General features: G+C 42.5%; 3 protein-coding genes across 3 annotated transcripts; 1 reads left to right on the top strand and 2 right to left on the bottom strand.

Moving 5' to 3' along the window:
* Window positions 1-1,198: 1,198 nt before the first annotated feature.
* On the bottom strand, window positions 1,199-2,143 carry LOC149862224 (olfactory receptor 10A7-like). Its single transcript, XM_090052648.1, has one exon. The coding sequence runs from the start codon at window positions 2,141-2,143 to the stop codon at window positions 1,199-1,201; it is 945 nt and encodes a 314-aa protein (XP_089908774.1).
* A 14,827-nt stretch (window positions 2,144-16,970) lies between these two features.
* LOC149862223 (olfactory receptor 10AG1-like) lies at window positions 16,971-17,930 on the top strand. The gene has a single exon (XM_090053893.1). The coding sequence runs from the start codon at window positions 16,971-16,973 to the stop codon at window positions 17,928-17,930; it is 960 nt and encodes a 319-aa protein (XP_089910019.1).
* Window positions 17,931-24,759: 6,829 nt separating this feature from the next.
* On the bottom strand, window positions 24,760-25,704 carry LOC149862222 (olfactory receptor 10AG1-like). The gene has a single exon (XM_090053892.1). The coding sequence runs from the start codon at window positions 25,702-25,704 to the stop codon at window positions 24,760-24,762; it is 945 nt and encodes a 314-aa protein (XP_089910018.1).
* Between the last annotated feature and the right edge of the window lie 357 nt (window positions 25,705-26,061).

Here is a 26,061-nt window from a genome sequence, read left to right as displayed (position 1 = left end):
ACCATGAAGAGCAGCAGGGCCACAACAAAAGACAAAAAGATCCATCTAATTGGTGTACAGACCATGCATGCCAACTTTATCACTGGTGATAAAAGTCACAGAAGTGGTCAATGGAGCTGGAGTCAAAAAAAGATTCAGTGAAAATCTAGGTGATCTGATTCAGCTGTATGGAGGGACAAGTGTTTCATGAGGCACCTGCAAAGTCACACTGTTGGCATTATTGGAGTTCTTAGAACAGGCTGCTTGTTGGAAAGGTGAAAGTATCTGTTATGGGTCATGTAAAGACTGAGGGACAGGCAGCTTGGACATCATTAATTCACCTTCCAGGTTTAGCTATCTACTGCCTCCCTATTGTGAAATACAAGGCTAATCAAAATTCAGCATCACTACAATAATGATGTGTATGGGAGCTTAAGTATGTAGACATTCAAGAAATCATATCTATTCCTTTGACACTCTGTGGAGGAAATCACTCAGCTCCCTTGCAAAACACATAGAAGGAAAGCATGACCAGAAGTCCCAGCAAGTGAATAATCACTGACACCTACTATCTAAAGACCACTGTCACTCCCCTTTCAAACATTCTTATACCCTCCTTCCATATCCCAAATAATCAAACCTCAAGAAAATGTTTTAATCCTGAACAGAGAAAGAACCAGGGATTCTAGGAGATATAGAAGGCATGTAAAAGCCGTTTTAATAGTGCAGTAACAAATGACAACATCAGCATCAAAGATAAAATTCAACAGACACAAAGGAATTAGCTAAACAAAAATATATATTCACCTCCTTAATTTCTTCTTCTTATTATCATTATTGTGTAGACATAGCAATGGGACCTAGCCATACAGAGTACATTAGTATTTGTTAGCACTAGAAAGCTGCTCTTGGAAGGAGACACTCAAAAAGAATCTTTCCAAGAATATCCACAAACCTCACCTAGTGGCTGTTACTGAACTGATGGAACTGAAGATTGAGAGCACCAGTGTTGACTTTTTCTGGAAGGACTCCTCCCTTTTTCAGCAAATGCTTGTGTCATGGTAAGGTTACACTAATATCATTACACTAATTTTAGAACGAGCATAACTCTCATGAAAAACAATCATCTGTATCAGAGCAGGGGCTGGACCTACATAAATGTCCTAGTTAGAAAGGTAGAACTGAGCTTGAGACATGTACAGGGAATCCCTCCCTTTATTCAAGCATTCCTCCTTTTCCCAAGCACTCTCCAGAAAGCACCTTTCACCTCTTTATTTCTCAGAGTATAAATGATAGGGTTTAGTGTGGGTGTGAGGAATGTGTATAACAAAGAAAGAAACTTGATTGCATCTGGAGAGTAGTTTGCCTTGGGCTTCAGATATGTAAGGCAGCCAGAGACACAGAATAATATCACCACAATAAGGTGAGAGGAGCAGGTGGAGAAGGCTTTCTTTCTGCCCTCAGTTGAGGCAATCTTCAGGAGAGTGGAGACAATGCGTACATATGACAGGAAGATCAGCACAAAGGGGAAGGCAATAAAAATCATTGCCAACAAGAATACACAAAGCTCAATGAGGGAAGTGTCCCCAAAGGCCAGCTTCAGCAGTGGAGGGATGTCACAGACGTAATGGTTGATTATAGTAGATCTGCATAAGGGTAAAGTAAACACCATGCTAGTGAGACCCAAGGACACAACTATCCCACTGAGCCAGGATGCTGCAGTGAGTGCATTGCATGTCTTCTTGTTCAGAAGTACAGGGTAATGCAGGGGATTACATATAGCGACATTACGATCATAAGCCATTGCAGCCAGGAGAAAGCACTCTGAGCCTCCAAAAGAAAAGGAGAAATAGGTTTGTGTAGCACAGCCAAGGAAAGACATTCTTTTGTCCTCTGTAAGGAGACTGGCCAACATTTTAGGGATGTTCACAGCTGTGTAGCACATCTCCAGGAAGGACAGGTTCCTGAGGAAGAAAGACATGGGGGTCTGCAAGGCAGCATCCACATGGGTAAGGAAAATGATGAGAAGGTTTCCAGCTAAGGTGAACAAATAAGTAGAAAAGAACACAGAAAAAAGCAGGTACTGGAGACGTGGAAAGTTGGAAAAACCTAGGAGAATGAATTCACTCAACGCAGAGTGGTTTCTTTCTGGTGTTCTTTCCATTTTTCTTATTTAGCGTAAAGGAAGCAGGAACCAAACAAAGACATCAGGAAAGAATCAAGCAAACAATGAGGAACATCAGTGAAAGTTCTTTTTTTCCCATTGCTTTTCTTTTCTCTTAATTGCTGGTAAAGATATCATTTAAGTATAAGTATCATCCACATGAATGGGAAATACAGGAAGTCCTCAGACTTACGACACAATGCGTTCTTGAAAATTGGTTCCTTAAGTCGAAATGTAACTCGGAACCAATTTTCCCATAGACAACAATGTTATAAATGGGGGATTGGTTCCTGAACCAATGCCCAATACCCTATTTTCACCAAAAATAACCCAGAATTTAGGACTCAGTCAATTATAGATGACTAATATAGCTACACTAATATATTTACATCATAAATCGCAATCATATTGATTTGAAAGGACTTGTTTGAGGTGACTTTGCTGGACTTTGTGAAGGGTTCTTGGCTGGAGTCTTCTCGGGAGTGTTGGCTGCAGGTTTGTCTGGAGTCTTGTCTGCTTTCTTAAAGAAAGTGTCGAAGGAAGTTTGGACAGATGTTCTCCAGGGACATGCGTGACGCCATGAAGTTGTTTGCTGGCATGGCATGGTGTTGTGTTGCATCAAGCATTGTAAACTCAAAACCTATATCAGGAAATTGAAACAAAGTGTCAATTTGGAAATGTTGTAAGTGCAAAACGTTGTAATTCGAAATGTTGTCAGTCGAGGACTGCCTGTGAAATTACCAGTTTTCATTTTGCTCAAAGATATCTTATGTACCTGTATTTCCCTCTTTCTCTTTGTTTCTTACTTTCACTCTTTCCCCCAAAAAGAACATGAAAAATGTAAATATTTCAGGTCAGACCAGCTGGTTTGTTGGACTACCTACATAAGTTCAGCAGAATTAAAAGGTAACACGCTAATAAGTCCTTTGACTTTCTCAGTGTTTTAAGAGAAATCTTTATACTCTGGCCAAAAGTGCACCCAAGCCTGGCAGCCTTTTGGGATTGTGGTAAAGAGCACCCCTGTATTACAGATAACAGCATGCTGAGCTATTCTATGACTGGCAACACACCTGGCCACCTCAGATTTCCCCCCTGACGGGAGCAGGTGCCCACTAAGACTTGTGTGGACTGCAGATATCTACTGGCAGTCCCTGGGACAGGGAATGAACACATATGCCTGGAAAAATAACAAGCAATTCTAATGGTTCTCTTGCAGCATATGAACTGCATTTGTAGCTCTGAGTAGTTTCATGACTCTGGGACTTACTGTTAAAAATCAGAGGTGGCCAGAACATTTATACTTAAAAGGTATTTTCCCAAATTAAGGGACTTTGTAAAGTTGTCAAGGAAATGGTACTGAGCTCACTCCAGGGGGCTTTGATGATCAGAAAGGGAAAGGAAATCAGTGAGAAGCAGAAGGGATACACTTCAGTCTCAATATAGAGAGACCTGAGGTGTCTTTAAACTAGCCCGGTCCCTGGGAGCAGTATGCCCAAGCCAGGACAGATCTCAGCGTAGGCATATTTACACAGTTTCCCAGGCAGGCTTTGCAGCTTGAACTGACCTCCTGGATGCTGCAAGCACACTGACAGAATTTCCCTGCATACCTTGAAGATGGTTACACATGCATCACTAGCTGCAGTCATTTCAGGGGTAGCTGTGAAGGCACATATACTCAGAGACAGGTACACACTGATTTTAGGATGTGAGGGACTTTCTTTCTGAAAATAGTCTTTTGGAGATAATTGTCGTTAGATCTCCATGGAAACATACTGAAACCTCGCAAAGTGAACTTAAGGGGATGGCGAAATCTGCTTTTGCAATAGAATTTTCAGCTTCTGCATACCGCTACTGCAAACCAGCATAGCAAGTCCAACTTTGTGTATATAAAGGCAACTCCAAAAATAATGTCACATGCCTTGTTTTGGGGGTTTTGGGTTTTTTTTTTCCCATTTCGGAGCATTTTAAAGTCCCTAATAATCCAATTGCAGGATCAACAAGTGGGATGGAAAAGAACACTAGACAGAATGTAATTGTACTTATAGAAATATTGGAGTATTGTCTCCTACAGCTTCAGTTTCTTCAAATTCCCCATGAAGCAGACAATCCACTCTTGTATAGAGAACATCTTTGCAGACTCCAGGTGGAGCGTACATTCATTTGTGGAGCTGGCAGTAAATATTTATTTGTATCTCCTTAGAGGGATGATCTTATTAGCATTTCTCAGTGTTAATCTTTCCTAAACAAGTAGGCACGGCAGCTGAAATAATAATTATGTTTGTTTAATCCAATGGGTGAAACCATGAACTAGATGCATACTTTAGTTTCTTATTGATTTTTATTTATCATGTCAAAGTAAACTAATTGAACTTATTTCTATTTGTGTGTGAGAGATGAGAACATAAAACTTACTAGAGGTACATCAGAGTGGGGTTGGACTCTCTGCCATATCCAGCCCTCTCTGATCCTATATAGGCAACTTAGCAATATTTCAAGAACGTGTCGGGGGGAAGGGAACAGAAAGGAAGAGCAGAAGAAGTGAGCAGAAATTCAAGAAATGTCAAAATAGTTTGGTTTCCTTTTTGTAAATCCTGAAGTTTTCCATTTTGACAATTAGAAAATAAATCCTTTTTGCTCACCATTTCCTCTAAACCTTTATTTGTATATATAAAAAAATATTTTAGGGAGTAAAACCAAACAAATTGGTTAGCAAAAAACAAAATTCCTATAATTTTCCTTTTTAAAAAAAAAATCTGCAAAGTATTTAATGGTGCCTACAGTTGTTCAGGGTTCTGCACAGCCCCCTTCCCTTCCCCCCCAACCCAACAGATGTTCATCCTGGCTGGAGTACAGGCAGTCCTTGGACTTATGACACAATTGGTTCCTGAAAACCACGTCTTAAGTGAAAATGTTGTAACTTGGAACCAATTTTCTCATAAGAAACAATGTAATAAATAGGGGATTGGTTCCTGAACCAAAGCCTGATACCGTATTTTCACTAAAAATAACCCCAGATTTTGTACTCAGTCAATTATAGCTACATTGACATATTTATATGGTAAATACCAATCATATACAAGAAATAGTAAAGCTGGTAATTCTGGAAGGCCAGACAGTCCCAGGAGGGCAAATTCTGGGATAACCGTCTGATTCGCTTTTTCCATGTAGGCGTTGACTTCCTGAGGGCAATATTTGTTCCTAAAAAAAAGAGAAGCGAATAAAACATAGATTTTACGATACTGTAAGTAGTAGAGACGGGTAGGGAGAGCTGCTCAGGCTGACCCATTCTAAAGGCCCAGACTCAGAAAGGCGTCATTCTATCCCTTTCCTTCCAATCCCCATGCCCTCTTCTGCCTCTTTCCTCTCAGGAGCTTGATATACATTAGTCTTTTTTGGCTCTGAATATCTCTGTCCATCATGGATCACTTTTGGTCTGACTGGTCCTCTTCTTTGATGACCATGTAACTGAATATAGAGATTATTTAATACAAGATAACAGACATATGTACTGTAGTCATATTTTTGGAAAGACGTGAAGTTATAGGTGGCCCCCCTGAGTGGGAGCAGCTCAGACCTTTAGTGTTATTAAAAATAACCAGTGACATTTGGGAGGAAAGAAAGATACATTTAAACATTTTATACTTGTCTAAATATACACCAGAAGGGTACTATATATCATCACTTAACATCACAATCATATGGGAAAGACTTTGTTGCCAGTAAGGGCACATTTGTGCTCCATCTGTCAGTCTCAGCGAGGTGCCCTAATAATTGGGGCCATACCTAGATGTTGCCCAGAGGAATCTCCTTGACTCCTCTTAGACTGTCCCACTTAGAAAGAAACGTCAGAAAATATGTGGAACCAAAAGAAGAGGAAGCCAAAGGAAGCATGATTCAGTGCAATGAACATTGTCCCGTACTGGGAAAGAAGGACTAAGCTTGGCTCCTGTTCCAAATGGCTTCTCTGCAAGTTAGATTTAATAGTCTTTGGATAAAATGGATAGACCATGATGGGATTACATTTTGCTCCATTGGAGCAGGCTGAAGTGTAAAGAAATGGAAAAACACCAGCTCCACACTTACCAAGATGTACAAGTCTCCCACATTTCTGTCAGAAGTCCTGCCTCCCCCCCGAAAAACCAAACCACCTATGCTATAGAGTATTTAACAAGTGCTGGCTGTCACTCTCATTTGTAAGAACTGTCCATTTTACAGTAAGTCCCTTTGCATAGTAGGTGAAGAATCTAGGTATACATACCCATAAGACAGAGGAGGGGACTGGACCCCTAGCCATACAACAAATATCCTACTAAATAATATTAGTTGAGGAAAAAAAGAGGCTGAAGCTGTCTAACACATTAATTCTACTCATTACCTTAAGGTAAAAAAGGAAGAGTCATTTGAGGAGGTTCTGATTGAATAGAGTGAGAACCTGCAACCAGCATAACCCTTTTCATGCATAGTTTATTCCTAGTATTAATGGGGTTTTACTTAAATTAGCCAGGATTGTCCTAGGAAAAAAGTGTTATCTCCAATATTTCACAGGTACTTAAAGTGGGACAACAAGTTTGTATATGCATAGGATATCAGATTAAAAGGCTTTACCCTGGGAGAAATCTGACATTTGTTTTTATCCTTAAGAGTAGCTTGGATGTCTCCAAACTACACTAGAATATTTTTTGTGACTAGAGGGCGAACAAGACTAGTGTCACTTAAAAGAGGAATGACAGTTTAATGGAGATAGTAAAACAGAAGAAACACAACAACCAAAATGAAAGGTCCAAAACTTTACACCCATGACATAAGTTTTGTCTGTCAGCAGCTAGGGGAGAAGGGCCCCAGAACCCCTACACCGATCTCCTTGACACCTGGCAGGCTTTGTGGCCGCAGCAGGGGCTACCATCCCTGCAGCTTTCATAATGCTGCAACTTAACACTCCGTGTCACCCAAGACACAAGTTTTGCTTATCCGCAGCTTGAGGTGCAGTTTTCCCCAAACCGCTACACTTAGCTCCTTGAAACTTTGGAGGCTTCATGGCCTGAGCAGGACCACCACCCATGCAGTTTTCAGTCCACTGTGCCTTAACACATGAAGTTATCTCTGTCATGGATTTTGTCTGTCATCAGCTTGAGGTGCAGTTTCCCCCAAACCCCTGCACCCATCACTTTTGAAACATGTCAGGCTTTGTGATCTCACCAGGGGCTACCATCCCTGAAGTTTTACCCCCCTGTGTTGTAACATGTAGATGTGACACAAGCTTTCTTTCAAGAATTTTGGGGGCAGTTCCCCCAGAACCCTGCACCTATCTTTTTGAAACTTGGCATGACACACGCTCTCAGCAGGGGATACCATGTGTACAAGTTGTATCCAAATCAGACACAAGAAAGTTATAGATATTTCATTGATTCCCCATTATACCCCAGGGCCAGATCTCCAGAGTGGCTGCAACATTTTTCAGAAGAGCGTTGCAAGCTCCAAACCACTACGGAAAGCCTAATAAATCCAGCACTTCGATCTGGATGTGCTGCTTCAGTTGGCAAAGTGTCCAAAGCTTCTCCAGATCCAAAGCAGAGTCTGAAGCCTCACACAGCCCTAATACAGATTGGCTGAGGTAGCATACTCTCAGAATTGTTAAAGTTAACGTTGTCCAGACAGACCCAGCAACAAGCATTAATTCAGGCCACTACTGAATTGCTACAGCCTACCTACAACCTATGGAAAGATATTTAGAAGTACCCACAGAGAAGTCAATTGTCAAGAAGGACCCATATCACTGAAAATGGAGTTATCTTTACTAAGAGAAAGATGCACGTGCCCCCTGGCCCTGCCATGTTTACTGTTCTTTCATCTAAGCCATGATGCTCCACTGGTGGGACATCCGAGGGTGGCAACAATGTGCCAGTTTGCCTCCCACTACTTCTGGTGGCCACAGATGCACAGGGCAGTACAAGCCTTTGTGCACTTCTGTGATGTATGCAACCATACCAACAGGCTTCATCAGGAGTCTAGCAGGCTCCTCAAATGTCTTCCTAACTTTCCTCAGCTATGGGCAGCTATTGACCTACATTTCACTGTGGAGATTCACATCTCAAGCTTTTGTTTTGTGATATTTCCATAACTAAATTGGCACACTTTCATCCCATGTGCTTCTGGCTTCTTTGCTAAAGACAAAGCCTGGCTGTGGGTTGACCATGTGATTTGGATCAGCAGACTCCCAGGATACATCTTATCTGACCAGGGAGCCAATTCATCTCCAAGCAAGATAACTGGTCCTCTCTTTTGTAACTTCACAAGGCAAAGTTCTTTCATTGCAAATTATGGTTCCAATCCCCTTTCCCTGCCCCTGCCTCCCAGTTTCACCTGGCACTAGCAGATCCACCAAACCCACACCTGCATACTGGGTACAGCATTTCCACCACATTCAAGAACAACTGACACAGTACTTTGAAAAGACCAAGGGAGATTATAAAACGCAGGGTGACCTACACTGCTGGCCAGAATTGTCCCACAGGCCAAAAGGTATGACTCTCTGCTCAAAACCTTCATACAGACTGGCCCTAGTAAAAAATGAATCATTGTGTCCTAGGAGCTGACTGTGTTAGCCAGCAGATGAACTCCATGACCTTTAAACCTAAAGGCCCAACAAGTATTCAACGTATCTCATCTCAGATGATATATAAAAAATTCCTTGCTGCACCAGACCCAATCTCTCCCACCTCTTGTAAAATTCTTGGACCCAAAACGGAGACTGGGGAAGCTATGGCACCCCCGTGGTTGAGAGGAATATGGTACTGAAAATCGCACATGAGAACCTGAGGAAAATGTCCGTGACCTTTAACTAAAGGCATTCCACTAGAACCACCTCAATAAATCAGGACCAGCACCATCTAGGGGCTTATCTTAAGTGGGGAGACAGGGATAATATCAGGCCTGCAACTCTGAACCCAGGGCCTTGGCCTGACCAACACAGTAGCCTATATTTGATGCTGTTTCCACAGTCAAGATGGGGCTCATGGAAGACCATGTGCAGTGCCCAAGACTATGCCACCTCCCTTGTACCCAAGTGGCTGGCTCCTACTACCTGACCTCCAACTTCTCTTATTTAAGACCATGAAGAAGAACAGGAAATGTCTGGGTAAGAGGGCTTTTCCTGCTCCTAAACTGCACTCTGAAGGCTCTATCTACTCAACCCTTGATTTCCTGGTTCTTTGATTTAGCTCACTTGTGGACTCCACTGTCCTTTAGCCCTTTTGTTTCCTAACACAGCTTGCCTCTGGATACTGCTTTCTCTCTCCAGCTCTGTCTTTCACCCCATTCCACCACTAATTGATTTTCAGGTATGGACACAAACATCCTGTCACTAGCACATTTGAACATAGACAGGAATGGAGCACTTTGTAAAGCACATAAGAAGTTAAAAGCCAATTTTATTTATTTATTTATTGTACTCTTCTTAAATGGGAGGAATATCACCTTCACTTATTATAATCATCAAAACATTCACTGTAGGACACCATTGTTTTAAATGCTTCCTTTGACCTGCTGGCAAGACACCTGCCAATGCAGCCCAGGACGCTGCTAACTTTCTTTCAACAAGGGCACACTGTTGGGTTATATTCAGCTTATTGTCCACTGTAACCCCCAGGTCCTTTTCTGCAGAGCTGCTGCCCAGCCAGTCAGCCCCCAGACTGTATCGGTGCATGGGATTATTCTATCCTAAGTGCAGGCCTTTGCAATTCTCCTTGTTGAACCTCATGAGATTTCTTTTGGCCCAATCCTCCAATTTGCCTAGGTCTATTTAATGATATGGTCTACTCAATGATATTTCTAAAGAAGTAAGCAAGGCTAAAGGTGCTTTTTATATTACTGTATTTACCCATATCTAAGATGATTTCAAATTTCAGATATACTCCCTATGCCCAATAATAGACCCTAGACTTAGAAAATGATAAATACGTCATGATTTGCCACGATTAGAATATTATTATTTGAGGGTTTTATTAAAATTGTTTCCCCTACCACTTTGGCAGGAAAACAGAGGCAGCGGGGAAGAGCTGGTGTTAACCGTGGCAGGCAGGGCAGGCAGTGGGGATGCTAGGGTTGAAGGAGGCATTGGGGAAAGTAGAAGTAGGAGGAAGCAGCCAGGAGAAAGCAGAGGCAAGGAGACAAGAGGTGGGGAAACCAACGGGGGGTAGGCAGCATTGGAAAGCAGGTATCCTGGCCTAGCTGGAACAGCAGCAGTAGCATGCAGATTCTTCCTTCCCTGAGTGGATCCCTGCTAGCAAGGGAAATGTGGGGTGGCAAGTAAGCCAGAGAACAGATGTTGAAAGCAAGAACCTGTGTATTGCTGATGCTGTCCCTGGCCAAGCTTGGCTTCTTCCAAAGCTCTTCAATGAAACTCTCTCATATTCAATTCAATTCTAAGATGAGGCTTTGTTTTCCCCATGATAAGTGTGTGTGGTTGGGGGGGGGAGGGGGATCTCATCTTGGAATAGAGTAAATGCAATGTGAAATCTCTATGTATTACCTAACCTTGTACAAGGTCAAATGTCTGCAGAATGAAATACATTCTCCTGCTTAAGAGCAGCTTGGTACATACGTCTTCGGTTCCCAGGCTGTTTGTCCTTCTTGTGTTAGATAACCTGTCCACCTTGAAGGCTGTGATCTCATGTTATGGCATGCCCCCCTCAGTTCTCAGGCTCTGTCCATCCGTTGGGCTTTTTGTGCTAGACACCCCATTTATTTTCAGGGCCATGAGTAGCTGTGATTGTATCTTCCAAGCTCTTTAGAAATCCATTTAACCCCTGCTGCCCATCTTGAACCCATACAATGCATATATCAATACCTATAAGCCAATCCCCCCCAAAACAGATCTTTAAATACCATTTCTAAGCCAACAGTTAGCACGCCCCAGAACTCCTAGCATCACATGTATTCAGTGTCCCTGCATTTCAAAATTACCTGGAGAATGTGTAAGCATGTCTGCTGTGACCAGTTTTAGTGCCCACAAATTTACAGAACATATTGGAAATACGAATTGATGTTACAGACATGGTAGGGAAATAAAATTTGAATTTCTGAAGGAATGTTGTGGTTTCAAAATTTGTTTCAAATCATTACCGAGTTGAAAAGAGAATTTTTGTTTGATTGGATTTTGTTTTTGATAATTGATCAAAAAAAGGTACTGTCCCAGAATTGCTATTAAACTGCTGCCTAAAGCACTCCCCTGGAAAGAATTAGGTCCAGTTATAAGAACCTGCTTCAATCCAGAGAAAACATCCATTCAGTTCTTGAAAGGGGCTGGAACCAGCACTTCCATTGGTTTAAAGGGATATTTTGTTTGAAAACTGCAGCCTGATAGAGCAGTGTGCATTTCTGAGAGGCTTCTTAAACAAAATGGTGTGGCTAGAAAGGAGCATGAGTGAATGTTCAGCTGGCAGCATCCTTTGCAGGGATATTGAACATTAGACGAGAAATTACAAAGTCTTAAATATCTTTTTATCCCCTGCTCTGCCTCTTTTATAATTCCAGAATTCAGGGATGGCACTTCTTATCAAACAACAATTAACTTTCCTTGTTATTATTACTGTTATTATTACTGCTAATATATTTACTGCCTGATGTGAGTGGACCAAGAACTATGTCAAGTGCTTATTGTGTGTTAGAACTATAATAGTCTTTCCCTGTTGCAACACGTTATTATTGCACGTGCTTCTCAGCTTGCCTCTGCTTAGTATCTGTCCCATAGGTACTTGTGGCCATTTTCTCAGCCACCTGCTGATAATTATGATAAAAAATGTACTTCAATTTTAAGTCTGAGGTTCTCAGTATTCCAAGCCCTTTACTTTCATGTAGCATCTGGCAGAACATCTCAGGCATCCTCCGCATTTGCAGCATTGCTTGATGAAGAATCTATTCGAATCATATAGGGCCTGACAAGTGTACGCCATTAGGTGCTGAGGCTGCTCAGTCTTTCACAGTGGCAAATGTCATTGTATCTTTCCAATCGCATTTGCATTTTTGGCCAGCTGTGGCTAAGAATTTTCCCTGGCCATGAAAGTCACACCATAAAGTTAGCTGATCCTGAAAACATGGAACGAATTCCTGAAACAGCTGGCTTTCTCCCCACGTATGCACTGGAGGCTGGTGGAGAGGACATCTTGTGCACAATGATGGGTGATTAGTTTGGGATTTACATGCAAATCATAAAAAACAGGCTATCAAGGGGTCAAAAACACCTACCTAAAAAAAACAGTGGCACACACCGTGGCAGCATGTGCTGCCCAAAGCCAGAGCCTGACGGCCAGAACCAGGCTCTCCTGCCAGCCAGGTTCTGCGTGGCAGGAGTGATGTAGCTGCAGCCTGGAGAGATCCCCTAGGATACCAGGTTAGACTGCTAGCCACTGCCTCTGGTACCCTACCTGAGGTAACTTGCTATGTGCCACAGCGTGCACGGTAGAGGCATTTCCAGCACACATGGTAGAGGTAGGTGCCCTGCCACTAGTTGTCCCTGGGGAACCAAACATCCCCCCACATCAGACTCATGTGTCTAACTGGAATGTATATATGGGTGCGATATCCTTCTGAAATGAAAGAGTATAATTTGTCATTCTTAAAGCACTGACTATTTTCTAGAAGAACAACCAATAAAGAGCATGTGCAGAAAGATGTTCACTACTTGCTACCATTCAAAACACTGAGGATGGAATTCTATCGTGCTTCTAATGCTCCAAAGCCTGGAAATAGCATTTTACTGTAACCTACAAAACACTCTGAATCCTTTTGGGATGACTAAATTTCTTAGGTGTCACAGAGGTGCCTCCATTTTAGGCTGAAAAATTATCTCCACCCTAAAATCACCATCCCAAGCATGCTCTGAAGTAATATAAAGAGGCCACCAAGACACCAGAATCCATTTCACTCCTTTCAGATCCCATTACTCCAGAGAAGATGCATACATTTTAGGCCAAGGAAAAAGCCACCATTCTAAGCTACAGAATCAGGAGCCCGTTGTTTATCCTCCTTCTTTTGCCAGGAAGCTTTCTCTCCTGGATGCTTGATGACCTAGCCACATTTTGGGTCTGAGAAGTGCAATAGCTTGTGACCATACTGCCCAAGCTATAAGCTATTAGCACATAGCTGATCTCATATGTCTGAGCAGAGAGACATAGTCTCAAGTCAAGTAAAAGACAAGTTAGATTTGCACTTTATAGACTAACCAAAATAGATATACATATAAAGCATATGCTTTCATGACCTGCATTTGATGAAGTGAGCTACAGCTCACAAAAGCTTGTGCTATATAGCTTTATCAACTCTGGCTAGTCTATAGAGTATAATTTGACCTTGCCTCTTATTTCTGGTAATACGAAGTAGATGTGACATTTATCCCGATGGTAGAGAAGCAATTTGTCTTCCACCCAGCTAATGCTCAGTGAGTGAATCTACACATGCAATTAATGCAACACAAGAAACTCCAGAGGAGTTTGAGCTAGTGTCAACTGCTCCTGAGAACAGCATTTACACGTGATCCTGGGACAGCAGCAGTTTGAGCCAGGGCATAGTGGGCCCCTGGCTGGCTGGCCTGACCTGGTACAATGTATGTCTGCAATAGTTTCATAGTTTCTAGGGTCAGAAGGGACCTGAGCAGATCATCTAGTCCGACCCCCTGCCATGGCGGGAAAGAGCATTTGCACATGGGTTTCATCACAGTAAAGTACTCTGCCATAGGCTTGTACTGTCCTTGACAGTGTTATCTATGGCAGAGATAAGAAGTTTACTATTTCCTAGCACCAGTACACATGTAGGTTGGAGACACATGTAGACGAAAGAAGAGGCATGTATGCACAACACTTTAAACTGGGCTAAATGCTTTTGCACAACTTTAATGGTGTTGGTATTTTCACGTCTCAGTGACATTGTGCATAAATTCTGACCACTGTAGGAAATTTGCCAGTGTAATGAACCTTAAATGACTTGGGGCACAGCAAACCAAATCTCTTGAGGAGTTTTAGTTTGCTGCCCCTAAAGCTGCAGAGCGAAGAACTGGGCTCCATGCAGCTCCATGGCTCTGCAGGAAGCCCTGCAGGCAGTGTGGCAGCAGCCCAGGAAAGCAGGTTCTGCCAAAGAAAAGCAGCAAGCCTGATTGCTGCCCCACCCCCCACCACTCCCCAGAGCCTGCCTAAGCTGTGTGGAGGAGGCCTGGTGCTTCCCCCTGCAGCTGTGCTGCCCCTAGAAGTGCTCAAGCTGGGTGCCTGCAGGCATGTGCTGCTGGGCGTGGGAGGCTGCTGCTGTTGCGGATGGAAGCACCAGCACACCCCGCTTCCCCTCGCCCCGCAGCCCAGGGACCGCTCTGCCCACTAGCAGCTCACCCTCCCCTCCCCACCAGAGGGTCAGGTTAGTCAGTGGGGTGTGTGATTAAACCCACCACTTCAATTTAGGCCCCCTGTTTTGTCTACACACAGCATGTGACACTTTACTACAGAGCCAATTAGTCTACTCTGCAGTAAAGCAGAGGTGAAGATGCACTCGCTGACTGATGCACCCATATGACATTTATAGTAAACTATGATCTAAACCTGCATAATGAGGACTGGACAGGCAATGGAGTATGAATGCCAGGCAAAGAGGGTTTCAGTCACTCAGAATAGATGTTGGCATGCTAGCTCTCTCTAGTTCTGCACATTCTCTGTGAACAAAAACCTCCAACCACTGGAGCTGTCAGTTTATCCCTTTTCCCTAAGCATTAATTTGGAGAAAGCAAATAAGAAGAGAACCCTGAGCCACTTTGTTGTGCAACTTCCTTAGGGAACTGTCATTGTCTCCCTTTCGGCCCCCAGTCCCTTCTGATCTCAAGAAGTTTTAAAAAGACCTTTTCAATCCTGATCCTATTAGATGGCATTTGCAACATAAAGACAAGGAAGGAAGGTTTGCTAACTCTGATTATGTAGAGAAATGATGAGAAACATGTTAGTGGGGTTTTGTGCCTAGTATTAGGATTGGATAAATATATGCAAGGGATTTATATGATTGTGTTGCCTCTAAAACCGAGAAAACAGTGCTCCGAAACCCAGGAGGTCTAGTCTAGTCCCCCACTCCTATATGTGTTTTTACTGGAATAGAAGGAGTTCATAACTGTGTGGGTTGTGTTAATGTTTAGTGGATTGGATTAACTGATTGATACATCTATGCTAATAGCATTCACTCTTGTTAAGATCAGGAATTAGAAGATATTTTTACTGAAAACTGAAATTCCATTACTTGATCACAAAATCAGGCTAGCTCAAATACAGTGTGTGACTTAAACTAGGAAATACTGGGAGATATTCTTTGGTCTTTCAAATCTTCTGTTTTTTAAACCTGAGAATTTGGAGTGTAAATCTGTTTGAGACAGACACTGAATGTACACAAACTAGATATGAGGCAGATCCTAAGTCAATGTGGATTCAATATAGAATAAGTACAGCAGATGATAGTTTCATGAGAAAATAAAAGCATAAATATTACTTTTATTTATTTTTCACTACTTAACTAGGAGGGAGGCATCAGAAGAATTCTCATATTCCTTTAAAACAGAGAATCACTTTTATCTCTTCTGTCATTTGATTAAATTAAGTACATTTTGCAGATATGTTTCAGATGCAAAGCTGGGCTTATGACATCCCTGGGTTTTCACAAATGACTTGATGCAGTAAGATTCAAGAATTTAACTGTAAAGGAAATGGTTGGTATGAGAGTTAAAAATTCAATCCTAAACTGATGTGACGTTCATGCACTTTAAGTCAACAGAGAAAAAGCAGTACTGGAACTGCTTTCCAACAGAGGCAAAAATGTAATGAGTTTTAGAATGGTGCTTAATCAGTATATGAAGTAATTGATATGTCATGTGGTTGCCTACAACAACAAGGGACTGGCCTCAATGGTACTAAGGGGTCAGATATTAGGCATCCCTTTCTCTCATGCTCTTTTGAAGCTGGATTGCCTGGGCGCAAGGAGGAGGTGTGTAAGAAAAAGCAGAGCCAGGGAGAAGGAGCAAGGTGGAGGGTGTATGACAGTGAGGTGGCTATGGGACTGTAGGAGAGAAGGTCCTATACGTAGACCCTTGTTCCCAGCAAGGCACAAGTTTCCCTCCTTCACTTTTTGTAGTGAGTCTCTTAGTGGCTCAGCTTCAACCAGCTTGTTGGAGAAGGGAGAGGGTTATGTCTGACCTTCAGTGTGGTGCCTGGAGTGCTGTGCTGAGAAGTAAATGCAGCCTGGTTTAAGCCCCTGAAACCTTTCAGTGTTGTAGGCGAATGCCCCAGTCTGATCTGTGGTCAGAGTGCTGAGCCGGGAAGCAAGGGAAACCCTGGTTCCACCCCACTCTTGTTGAGGGGGCACCTCGAACCTGAGACCACCAGTATTTCAAGGGAGTACCCTAGAAATTGGGCAAAAGAAGGACCCACTCGCCTTTTGTGTGACCACTTTGATGACCATAAAATAATACAATGCTATCGTATGGTGCATTTGTGCAAGGTAGCCAGCTCTATTTAGTATAGGCAGAATAGTTAGTATGTTGTGAATTCACATTCTAGTTGGACTTCCCCAGGCAGAGAAGCCTGTACGATCAGATCTTAGCATGAGATACCATGTTGACTGGTTGATTAAAAAAACTTATTTCTTGATTAAGAAAGTACTTCCTTAAATTTCACCCAAAAAAGTAGAACATATATCTTTTACAGCTGACTATTTTTGGTAAGTTAGTCATTCACAACAGTGTTTATTGATTGTGTTTGTATCTTTCTTGTCTGCAGATTCCTTAATTTCTTCAGAACTCTGCTACTTGGACGGGATGGGTACAGCTAACCAGACTTGTGTGAAGGAGATACTATTGCTAGGATTTTCAGATTTCCAAGAAATGCAGACCCTGCTCTTTGTCCTGGTGTCCTTATCTTATGTGGCAGCCCTCACAGGGAATATGCTAATAGTATTCCTTATTCTCAGCGACCCTGCCCTTCACACCCCCATGTACTTCTTCCTCGGGAATTTATCCTTTCTGGAGGTCTGCTATACTTCTGTAATCCTCCCCAAGATGCTGGTGGATCTACTGTCAGAGACCCCAACAATCACATTAATGGGCTGTGGGTTTCAGATGTTTTTCTTCAATATCTTGGCTTCTACAGAATGTTTCCTCCTTTCTGTCATGGCGTATGATCGGTATGTTGCCATATGCAAGCCTCTACAATACACCCTTATAATGACTCATAGAATCTGTGCTCAAATGTCTGCCTTTTCATGGAATATTAGCATTGTCATGGCTATTTGGCATTTTTATTCAATATTTACAAAGCCCTTTTGTGGGTCAAATCAAATTAGCCATTTCTTCTGTGACATTGTTCTTGTGATGCGGCTGCCTTCTACAGATACCTACATGATTGAAGTTTCTGTTACTGTTCGTGCAGTGCCTAATGTAATGGTCCCATTCCTGCTCATCCTCTTGTCCTACATCTTCATCATATCCACTATTCTCAAGATGCCCTCAGTCAAAGGCAGGCGCAAAGCCTTCTCTACCTGCTCTTCACACCTTATCATGGTTTCTCTTTTCTATGGAACAGGAACAGTTGTTTATTTGCACCCCAGTTCAACCCATACTCAGGGCAATGCCCGGTTCTTTGCCTTGGTGTACACGGTGATGACACCCATATGCAATCCCATTGTTTACGGCCTACGGAACAAGGAAATTAGAAGTGCCTTCAAAAAATCAATAGGCAGGGAAATGTGTCCTCATATAAGGTCTTTAAAAGGATTCTGATAGTGAAATATGAAATAGTCTGATTTTAGGAGAGTACAGGCATCAAAAATGTTGTATTCTTATTTTGTCTGTAATAGAAAACATACTATTGCTTGCAATTCCCTATATTTTTTGTTCTTACTGAAGGGAAATTAAGGAGTAACTTCACACACAGCAGTGTCAATGTATGAAGCATTTAACTTGAATCCTGGATACCTATCTCCTTGACAGCTGGCAGGCTTCATTGCCTAAGCAGGGGCTAGCAGGTCTGCAGTTTTCAGTCTGCTGCACCTTAACACACACACTGTCACCCATGTCACAAGTTTTGGTTCTCCGCATCTTGAGGTACAATTTCCCCCAAGCCCCTGCACCTGTCTCCTTGAAACTTGGCCGGCTTTGTGGCCTCACCAGGGGCTACCATCCCTGCATTTTCACTGCACTGTAGCTTAACACACACACACGTGACACGAGTTTTGCTTTCAGGAATTTGGAGTGCAGTTTCACCGAACCCCCTGCATCTGTCACCTTGAAAATTGGCATGTGTCATGCCTGCAGGAAAGTCTACCATTTCGTCATAATCAGTCAAAAGGCAATTATAGATATTTCATTGATTCCCCATTATAACCTATGGCCGAATCTCTGAATCTTTTCTGAATTGGTTCATTAGATTAGTCATGACAGGGTGCATCTACATGTACACAGTTGTTACCAAAGTGGTTATTTCACAGTAACTTGCTTCAGCAAGTAGTAAATGACTGCGCACTAACCAGCATTACTGCACAGTCCTAATGCTGCAGAGCTATTTTTAGTAACTACTGCACAGTAGTAACGAGCTACTGCACAATAGCTTCAACATCATGGTTCATGCTTGATGTAGCTTGTCACCACAGAGATGTAGTGTCTCATATAGACATGCCTACAGAGTCTTACATATAATATTTTTCCCATTCTGCCTCCTTTTATAATTCCTGAATCTAAGAGTGACACTTCTTACCGAAGAAGGATTAAGTCTCAATATTACTACTACTGCTAATATGACTCTGTCAGGTTAGTTTACTATGTGTTGGAGCTACAATAGTCTCTCCATATTACAGTGCTTTGTTCTGATAGCATCTTCTCAGCTTGCATCTGCTGAGCATCTGTCCCATCAGTACTTGTGGCCATTTCCTCAGGTACCTGCTGAAATTGATGATAAAAAAAAGTATTTCAGTTGTAAGTCTGAAGTGCTCAGTATTCCAAGCCCTTTACTTTCATGTAGCAGCTGGCAGAACATCACAGACATCTTCCTTGTTTATAGCATGGTTGATGAAGGCTCTGTATGACTTCCACCTTTATACTTTTCATCCTGCAACTGACAAGTGTACACCATCAGGTGCTGAGGCTGCTCAGTCTTTCACAGTGGCAAATAACATTGTATCTTACCGAGGACATGCACACGTTTGGCCAGCTGTGCTAGGAATTATCCATGGCTTTGAAAGTCACAACATGAAGTTAGCTTGCCTCTAAAAGCATGGAAACATTCCTGAAACAGCTGGCTTTCTAACCAGATCTACACTGGAGGCTGGAGAAGAGGAGAACATCTTGTGCACAATGATGGATGATTAGTTTGGGATTTACATGCACACCATACCTAAGCAGGACTGAAACATGAAATCAATTTCAGGTTCATGGAAATGAAGAGTGTTGTTCTTATGCGGTGATCAGCTGTGGTGTGCAACTTTTAGGGTGAACAGGGGATATGTGTAGAGTCCCAAACTGTGGAGAAAACAGTGGTGATATTCCTTGGGAAACTAACAAACCTCAGTTGTCTCCAGCCCATTTCCAGCCTTTATTGTGTGAGGAATTCAGTTGCCAGAAATGGTGTCAGGAAGGTCTGTCTGACCCTCAAAAGCAGGTAGGTACTTGTCCCTCAGGACCTTTTTTATAATCCAGAGGTGTCAAAGTCATCAGCCTCCCACCCCACCAGTAAATCTACTTCAATGTTTTGCTATTTTTACAGGTGCTTTCTTTTTCTCCCCATTGCTCACCTGAATCGCATTTGCTGAAAATTTCAGTCAATTATATTCTGTCCTATCTTCATCGCACCCAGAGAACAATATATATCTTCTTCTTTCCAGTTACTTTTGACATATTTGAAAACAATTTTCATGGCTGAGACTTCCAAATTAGTGTAAAACATTTGAATGTCTCAATAGTAGGTACTCCATCTTCTCAATCACTCTGCAGTTGTTAGTCATAGTGTTTTATAATTAGTCACTTTTAAAGCACTCACTGCAATTTTCTAGTAGATCAACCAATAAAGAGACTGTGCAGAAAGATTTACAATACATGTTACTATTCAAAATATCGAGGGTGGAATTCTATCATGCTTCTAATGCTCCAAAGTATGAAAATAGCATTTTACTGTAACCTACCATACACACTGAATCCTGTTTGGGTGCCTAAATTTCTTCGGTGTCACAGAAGTGCTGCCCTCTTAGCCTAAAAAATTATCTCCAGCCTAATTTTACCATCCCAAGCATGCTCAGAAATAATACAAGGAGGCCACCAAAACACCAGAATCCATTTAACTTCCCCATTTCCTTCTTCTCTTTCTTAAAGAAGGGCACTATATTTGCCCTTTTCCAGGACCTCCCCTGATCACGACAAGTTTTCAGAGATAATGATCAGTGGGTCTGCAGTCACATCAGGCAATTCCCTCAGCACCATCAGATGCATTGACTTGTCTAGCTTTTGTAAATAGTCCCTACCCTGTTCTTTCACCACTGGGCACGGCTTAACTTACCTTCTCCCCAAACTGTGCTGCTCAGTGCAGTAGTCTGGAGCTGACCTCACATGGGAAGACTGAGGTAAAATGGCATTGAGTACATCAGCCTTTTCCTTCTCATCTGTTACTAGGTTGTCTCACCCATTCAGTAAGGAGGCCACACTGTCCCTAATATACTTGTAGAAACCCTTCTGGCTACCCTTCATGTTTCTTGCTAGCTGCAACTCCAGTTGCACTTTGGCCTTCCTGACTTCATGCCCAAGCAATGCTCTTATACTCCTCCCAAGTTGTTTGTCCAAGCTTCCACTGCTTGTAAGGTCCCTTTTTGTGTTTAAGCTTATTGAAGAGCTCTTTGCTAAGCCAAGCTGGTCACCTGCCACATTTGCTATTCTTCCTGCACATTTGTTCTTGAACCCTCAGTAAGATTTCTTTCAAGTACAGTCAGCTCTCCTGGACTCCCCTCTTCCATAGACTGGTTTCCCAGGGGATCCTGCCCATCAGTTTCCTGAAGGAGTCAAAGTCTGTTGTTCTGAAATCCACATTGCCATCCATTTCTACATTCCCCACAAATTTTTCCCTCTTTGTGAGCAGTAGGTCAAGAAGGTGACAGCCCTTTATTTGTCTCTCCAATACTTGCACCAGGAAGTTGTTGTCTCCAAAAACTTCCTGGATTGCCTGTGCACTCCTGTATTGTCTGCCCAGAAGATGTCAGGGTGATTGAAGTTCCCCATAAGAACCAGAGCTGCTGATCTGTAAACTTCCGTTGGTTGTCTGAAAAAAGCTTCATGTACCTCATCAAATGGCAGCCACGTTCCCAGTATTGGGTATAAAAAGGCATTAACAACTCATCCACTCCACAGGGTTGGTGGGGAGGGAGGGGGCAGTGTACTCCCGGAGTGCATAGCAGGGCAGGGCAGGGGAACGGGGACACATACTGACAAGGGCATGCCTCTTCTCTCAGAAGCTCAGAAGGTTTTAATGATACAAGTCTTTACAGACTGCCAACCTCCAAAAAAATCCCCCCCAAAAACAAATTTTTACTTATTTTCGAGCTGCAGAGCCCCCCTTCAAGGAGTACAGCACATTTCCTCACCTTCTCACTGCCTCCCTACTTCCACCATCATAGGTTTAGGCATGGTGACTGCAGGACCACAGCCAATCACATTAGCACCTGGGAAGGTGAGTTTATGGGGCTTCATCATACCGAACCCCCTCCATGTAGGGTGCCAGGATAGTTGGCTGGCCTGGCTGCATGCCCTTTGAATCTCTGGGCATTCTGGTCTATGTCCAAGGCCTTCCAGGGCCAGGAGACTTCCTCATCCCTTAGGGCAGTCATCTTATGCTTCTCCTGTATTGCCCCATGCCTCTGACAATGAAAAACATGGCCAAAAGGCTGTGGAGGAAATGAACCATTTCATGCCTATTTGCCCTTTCTTGTAGTGGAAGGTCCTGAGCACCTGGACCACTGTCTCAAAGATGTTGGAAATCATGCATACACAAGCCGGGCCCAGCCACTGGCATTAGTGCAGGCCATTAGAGGGAGAAAGGGAGCCCCTGAATCTCCATCTTTCTCATTGGCACCTGCCTTCAACCATAGCCAACAGTGGATGTTCCCAATGGCAACAGAACATATCTAACCTCTGTTTCCCTTTAAGGACCCCCACATCCAGAGTTAGTAAGAAAAGAGAACCACCTGGAACTCCTTTAGGGATTCTCTCTTGCCAGGAGGGAACTGTCAGGATGCCTGCCTTCAGGAGCAAACAGGAGCACCAGGGCTCCAAGAAGCAAATTCCAGACACATGGACCAGGAAAATCCCTATGTTTACCTCTGGCCCTGAGTCGACCCATGGTTTCCAGAGGGTCAGGAATCCACATAATCTGATACTTCCTTCCACTCCAACTCATGTCAATTTTCTGGTGGAGAAATCCTTGACAATCCACAAAGGCCCAACTACTAGACAGATTTTGGGTGAGGAGAAGTCCTTACCACCTGGAAATCTCGTCTGAGCATGGAGGGGAAGCTTGCTGCCAGCTATACATCTACCAGCTCTCCACAGCATGCCTTCTGCAAGACCCTAGCTGGGAAGCCTGTAGGGACATGGTAGGGGCCAAGAAGGTGCAACGCCTTGCCTGGCGGCGATTGGGAGTGAACTCTATGTATGTAATTACTGAGGAGGAATAACTTGGACCATGTGGAGGTATCATGCCTAAGCTTGGGTAACCAGGTCAAAATGTCAGTGAGCTGCAGCTGGGCATGGCTGATCACCATTATATTAACCATGTACCTATAATGCTTGTTCATGAATACCTGGAAATCCTGTGCTTGCTTCACAATGTTCATGTATGTGCCTTCTGAAGCTCACAGGACTTGGGAGATATTGGCAATTTGCAAAGAATCCTCTCATGGTCTGTTTTGAGATGTCACTGTCTACAGCAAAGGTGATGTAGTCTCAGGTGTGTAGGATAAGAAACATCCAGAAGTTGCCCAGGGACTGACTGACACCTATGTTCAACCAGTGGAAGGAGCTGGAGGTGAAAATATCTAGAGATCTGCTGCTTTATGTGCGGAGAAAGAACAATTGGTGGGGTAGGACACCTCTAAGTTGCCTGGCATGAGGTTACAGATGTAGCATCTGTCATGTGCTGATGCTGATATACACAGCCCTGGTCATATACTCCCTTGAAGGCCTCCTAAGCCTAATACATGAAGGCCTGGGGCTGCTGCCTAGACATGGGATTTTAGCTCTGAGCCATGGGCATTGTGTCACTGCTGGCTAGCCAATAGCTTGTGTTCCAGGAGCATGAATATGTCCATTTTCCAGCCACGAATGTTAAGAGAATGTTTCATACATAATTTCTACTCAGGTTGGCATTTCTGTGATTACATCTTTTTCTTTTTTTAGATATGCCAAATGAAGCTTGGTATAAGAAATACATTAAATAATCAGGAATACAAAATACATTTGTATAACATCTGGATACATTTTTAAGTATATTGAGACATTTGGAATGTGTCTCAAATAGTATGTAATGGATATTCATTTATACTATATCTACTGGCATCTCTAACAAGTTTGGAATGTAACATTAATATCTATAATTTCATATAAAACAACAGAAACACAGAACTAAATCACATTTCACTTAATGCACTTAAATGGCATTTACAGAGTCACGGATCCCTGGGATCATGCAGTAAATTAGCTGCACCTTTTTTCAACTCTTGAGTAAATGTGGATGTATGCAGTAGGCCTGTTTGAAGCAGCAAGTATTCGCTTCAGATTCAGATTCAGCCTGTTTGGAGGGATAGTGATTCGATTTGGAGATTCAAATCACTGTGCCAATTTGATTTGGCCGAATCAGATCCAAAGATTTGGCACCGCTTCGGAGATTCAGCCATAAACAGGCAGCCGTTCTCACTATGCTGGACAAAGCTGCCTCCAGCTGGTAAGTCTTTTGTGGTGGGTAGAGCAGGGAGGGAAGGGGTGTAGGGAGCAGATCAATGCCCCAGTGTGAGGGAGAGATTGGGCCTAGGGTTGGGACAAGCCCTACGGCCAAATCTCTGAAGTGGTGCTGAATCTTTTCCAAATTGATTCAGAGGCTTCCAATTCAATTCAGACCTTTTAATTGGTCTCCCAATTTGATTTGGATTCAGAGGTTTGGCTGCTGAATCAGGCCAAATCTCCTCCGAATCAAATTGGCTACCAAAGCTTTGCAGAGAACTCTGGTGAGCTCTCCCCAACACCTCCTTTTCCAAAATCCAAGATCCACTCCTTTACCATGTAACCACATTCTAGTCCCAAATATTAATTTAAAACATAGATTAGAATCGATTAGTGTAGATTAAAACCTACTTCTCTTCTTTAGTTTGGGTGCTGGATGATACCTAGGTAGGGCAATAATATTATGCTATGGGTGGAATTTCATAAATGTCAACATTTTTATAGTTGTGTGGTTGCTATTTATGGCATGTAAAGAGAAATAGAATTTACCCAATATTGTCTTGTTTTTTCATTGTTATTAGAGGAAAAAAAATGGAATTTCCAGAATTATTCCAGGAACGTCTCCTGCATTTATATAAACTCAGTTCCTATATAATAATTTCTTCATGGCAATTATTACTTCCTTGTTCCTCAGACTATATATAAGGGGGTTAAACATGGGGATTATAGTGGTGTAGAAAAGAGAGAACAATTTGTTGGTGTCCATTGACCTGGGTCTTAAATAGACAATCATAGCAGAGCCATAAAATAAAGTAACCACAGTGAGATGTGAAGAGCAGGTAGAAAAGGCCTTGTGTCTTCCTTGGACTGAGGGCATCTTTAGAATAGTGCCAATAATTTTAGTATAAGAAAAAACTATCAAGAAAAATGGAGTAATTACGAAGACCACAGCAGCTATGAAGATAGCTATTTTGTTCCTGTGGGTATCCACACAGGATAGCTCCAGCAGCGGAGTGGGGTCACAAAAGAAATGGTTGATTTTGTGAGACTCACAGAAAGGTAAAGAAAATACCAAATACGTCTGGCCTAGCTGTACTGGTATGTTGGCAGACCACGACCCACCTACCAGTTTCATGCAGACCTTTCTGTTCATAATGATTGCATAGTACAGAGGGAAACAAATGGCCACATATCGATCATAGGCCATAATGGCCAGGAGGAAACATTCTGTGCCAGCTAGTAAAAGGAAAAAATACATCTGAACAGCACAGCCAATGAAGGAGATACTTCCAACCTTCTCCAGGAAATTGGCCAGCATCTTGGGAAGGGTTACTGAGGTGTAGCAGATCTCCATAAAGGACAAGTTCCTAAGGAAAAAGTACATGGGGGTTTGAAGAGAATAGTCTATCATGGTACAAAGGACAAGACCATTTCCTATCAGGGTCACTACATAGATAATCAAGAAGGTAGAGAAGAGAAAACTCTGTAGGTTTGAGAGGTTGGAATATCCCAACAGGATGAATCCAGGTGTTGTTGTGAGGTTTCCCTTTGCCATTTCTTCTGTATATTCAATCTGCAAAGACATTGAAGGCAGAAACCATGGTCATATCATTTGCTCGAAGAGTGCATTGAACTAAAACTCTGACTGACATGTATGAAATTATGCATCTCAGATATTACACAGATAATTTTCCATAGATAACCAAGTTCTTATGAATGTGATTTTTGTAAATTTTGGCTAATATATCTCAGTGGCTGTTAGAACAGATCAGAATCACTTAACTGTTGGCAAGAAGGTTTATACAGAAAACAAGTAATATAGTCATTAAGGTCTATTCTGGGGAACTTGTTTTGGTGGTGGGGAGATTGTGGTTTTTGCTCTTCTATTCAATAAAGAAGTTTAAAAATGTAATTTGAAGTAAAAAAAAAAAAAAAGGTTCCT

Source organism: Crocodylus siamensis, chromosome 6, assembly GCF_052110815.1.
Source record: "Crocodylus siamensis isolate JL-2025a chromosome 6, ASM5211081v1, whole genome shotgun sequence".
In the NCBI taxonomy this organism is placed as follows: domain Eukaryota; kingdom Metazoa; phylum Chordata; order Crocodylia; family Crocodylidae; genus Crocodylus; species Crocodylus siamensis.
This window is presented reverse-complemented; position numbering and strand designations above follow the sequence as displayed.

Bases quoted from the DNA above. Each gene is read 5' to 3' on its own strand.
- LOC149862222 (XM_090053892.1), bottom strand. From the start codon at position 25,704: ATGTCTTTGCAGATTGAATATACAGAAGAAATGGCAAAGGGAAACCTC.
- LOC149862224 (XM_090052648.1), bottom strand. From the start codon at position 2,143: ATGGAAAGAACACCAGAAAGAAACCACTCTGCGTTGAGTGAATTCATT.
- LOC149862223 (XM_090053893.1), top strand. From the start codon at position 16,971: ATGGGTACAGCTAACCAGACTTGTGTGAAGGAGATACTATTGCTAGGA.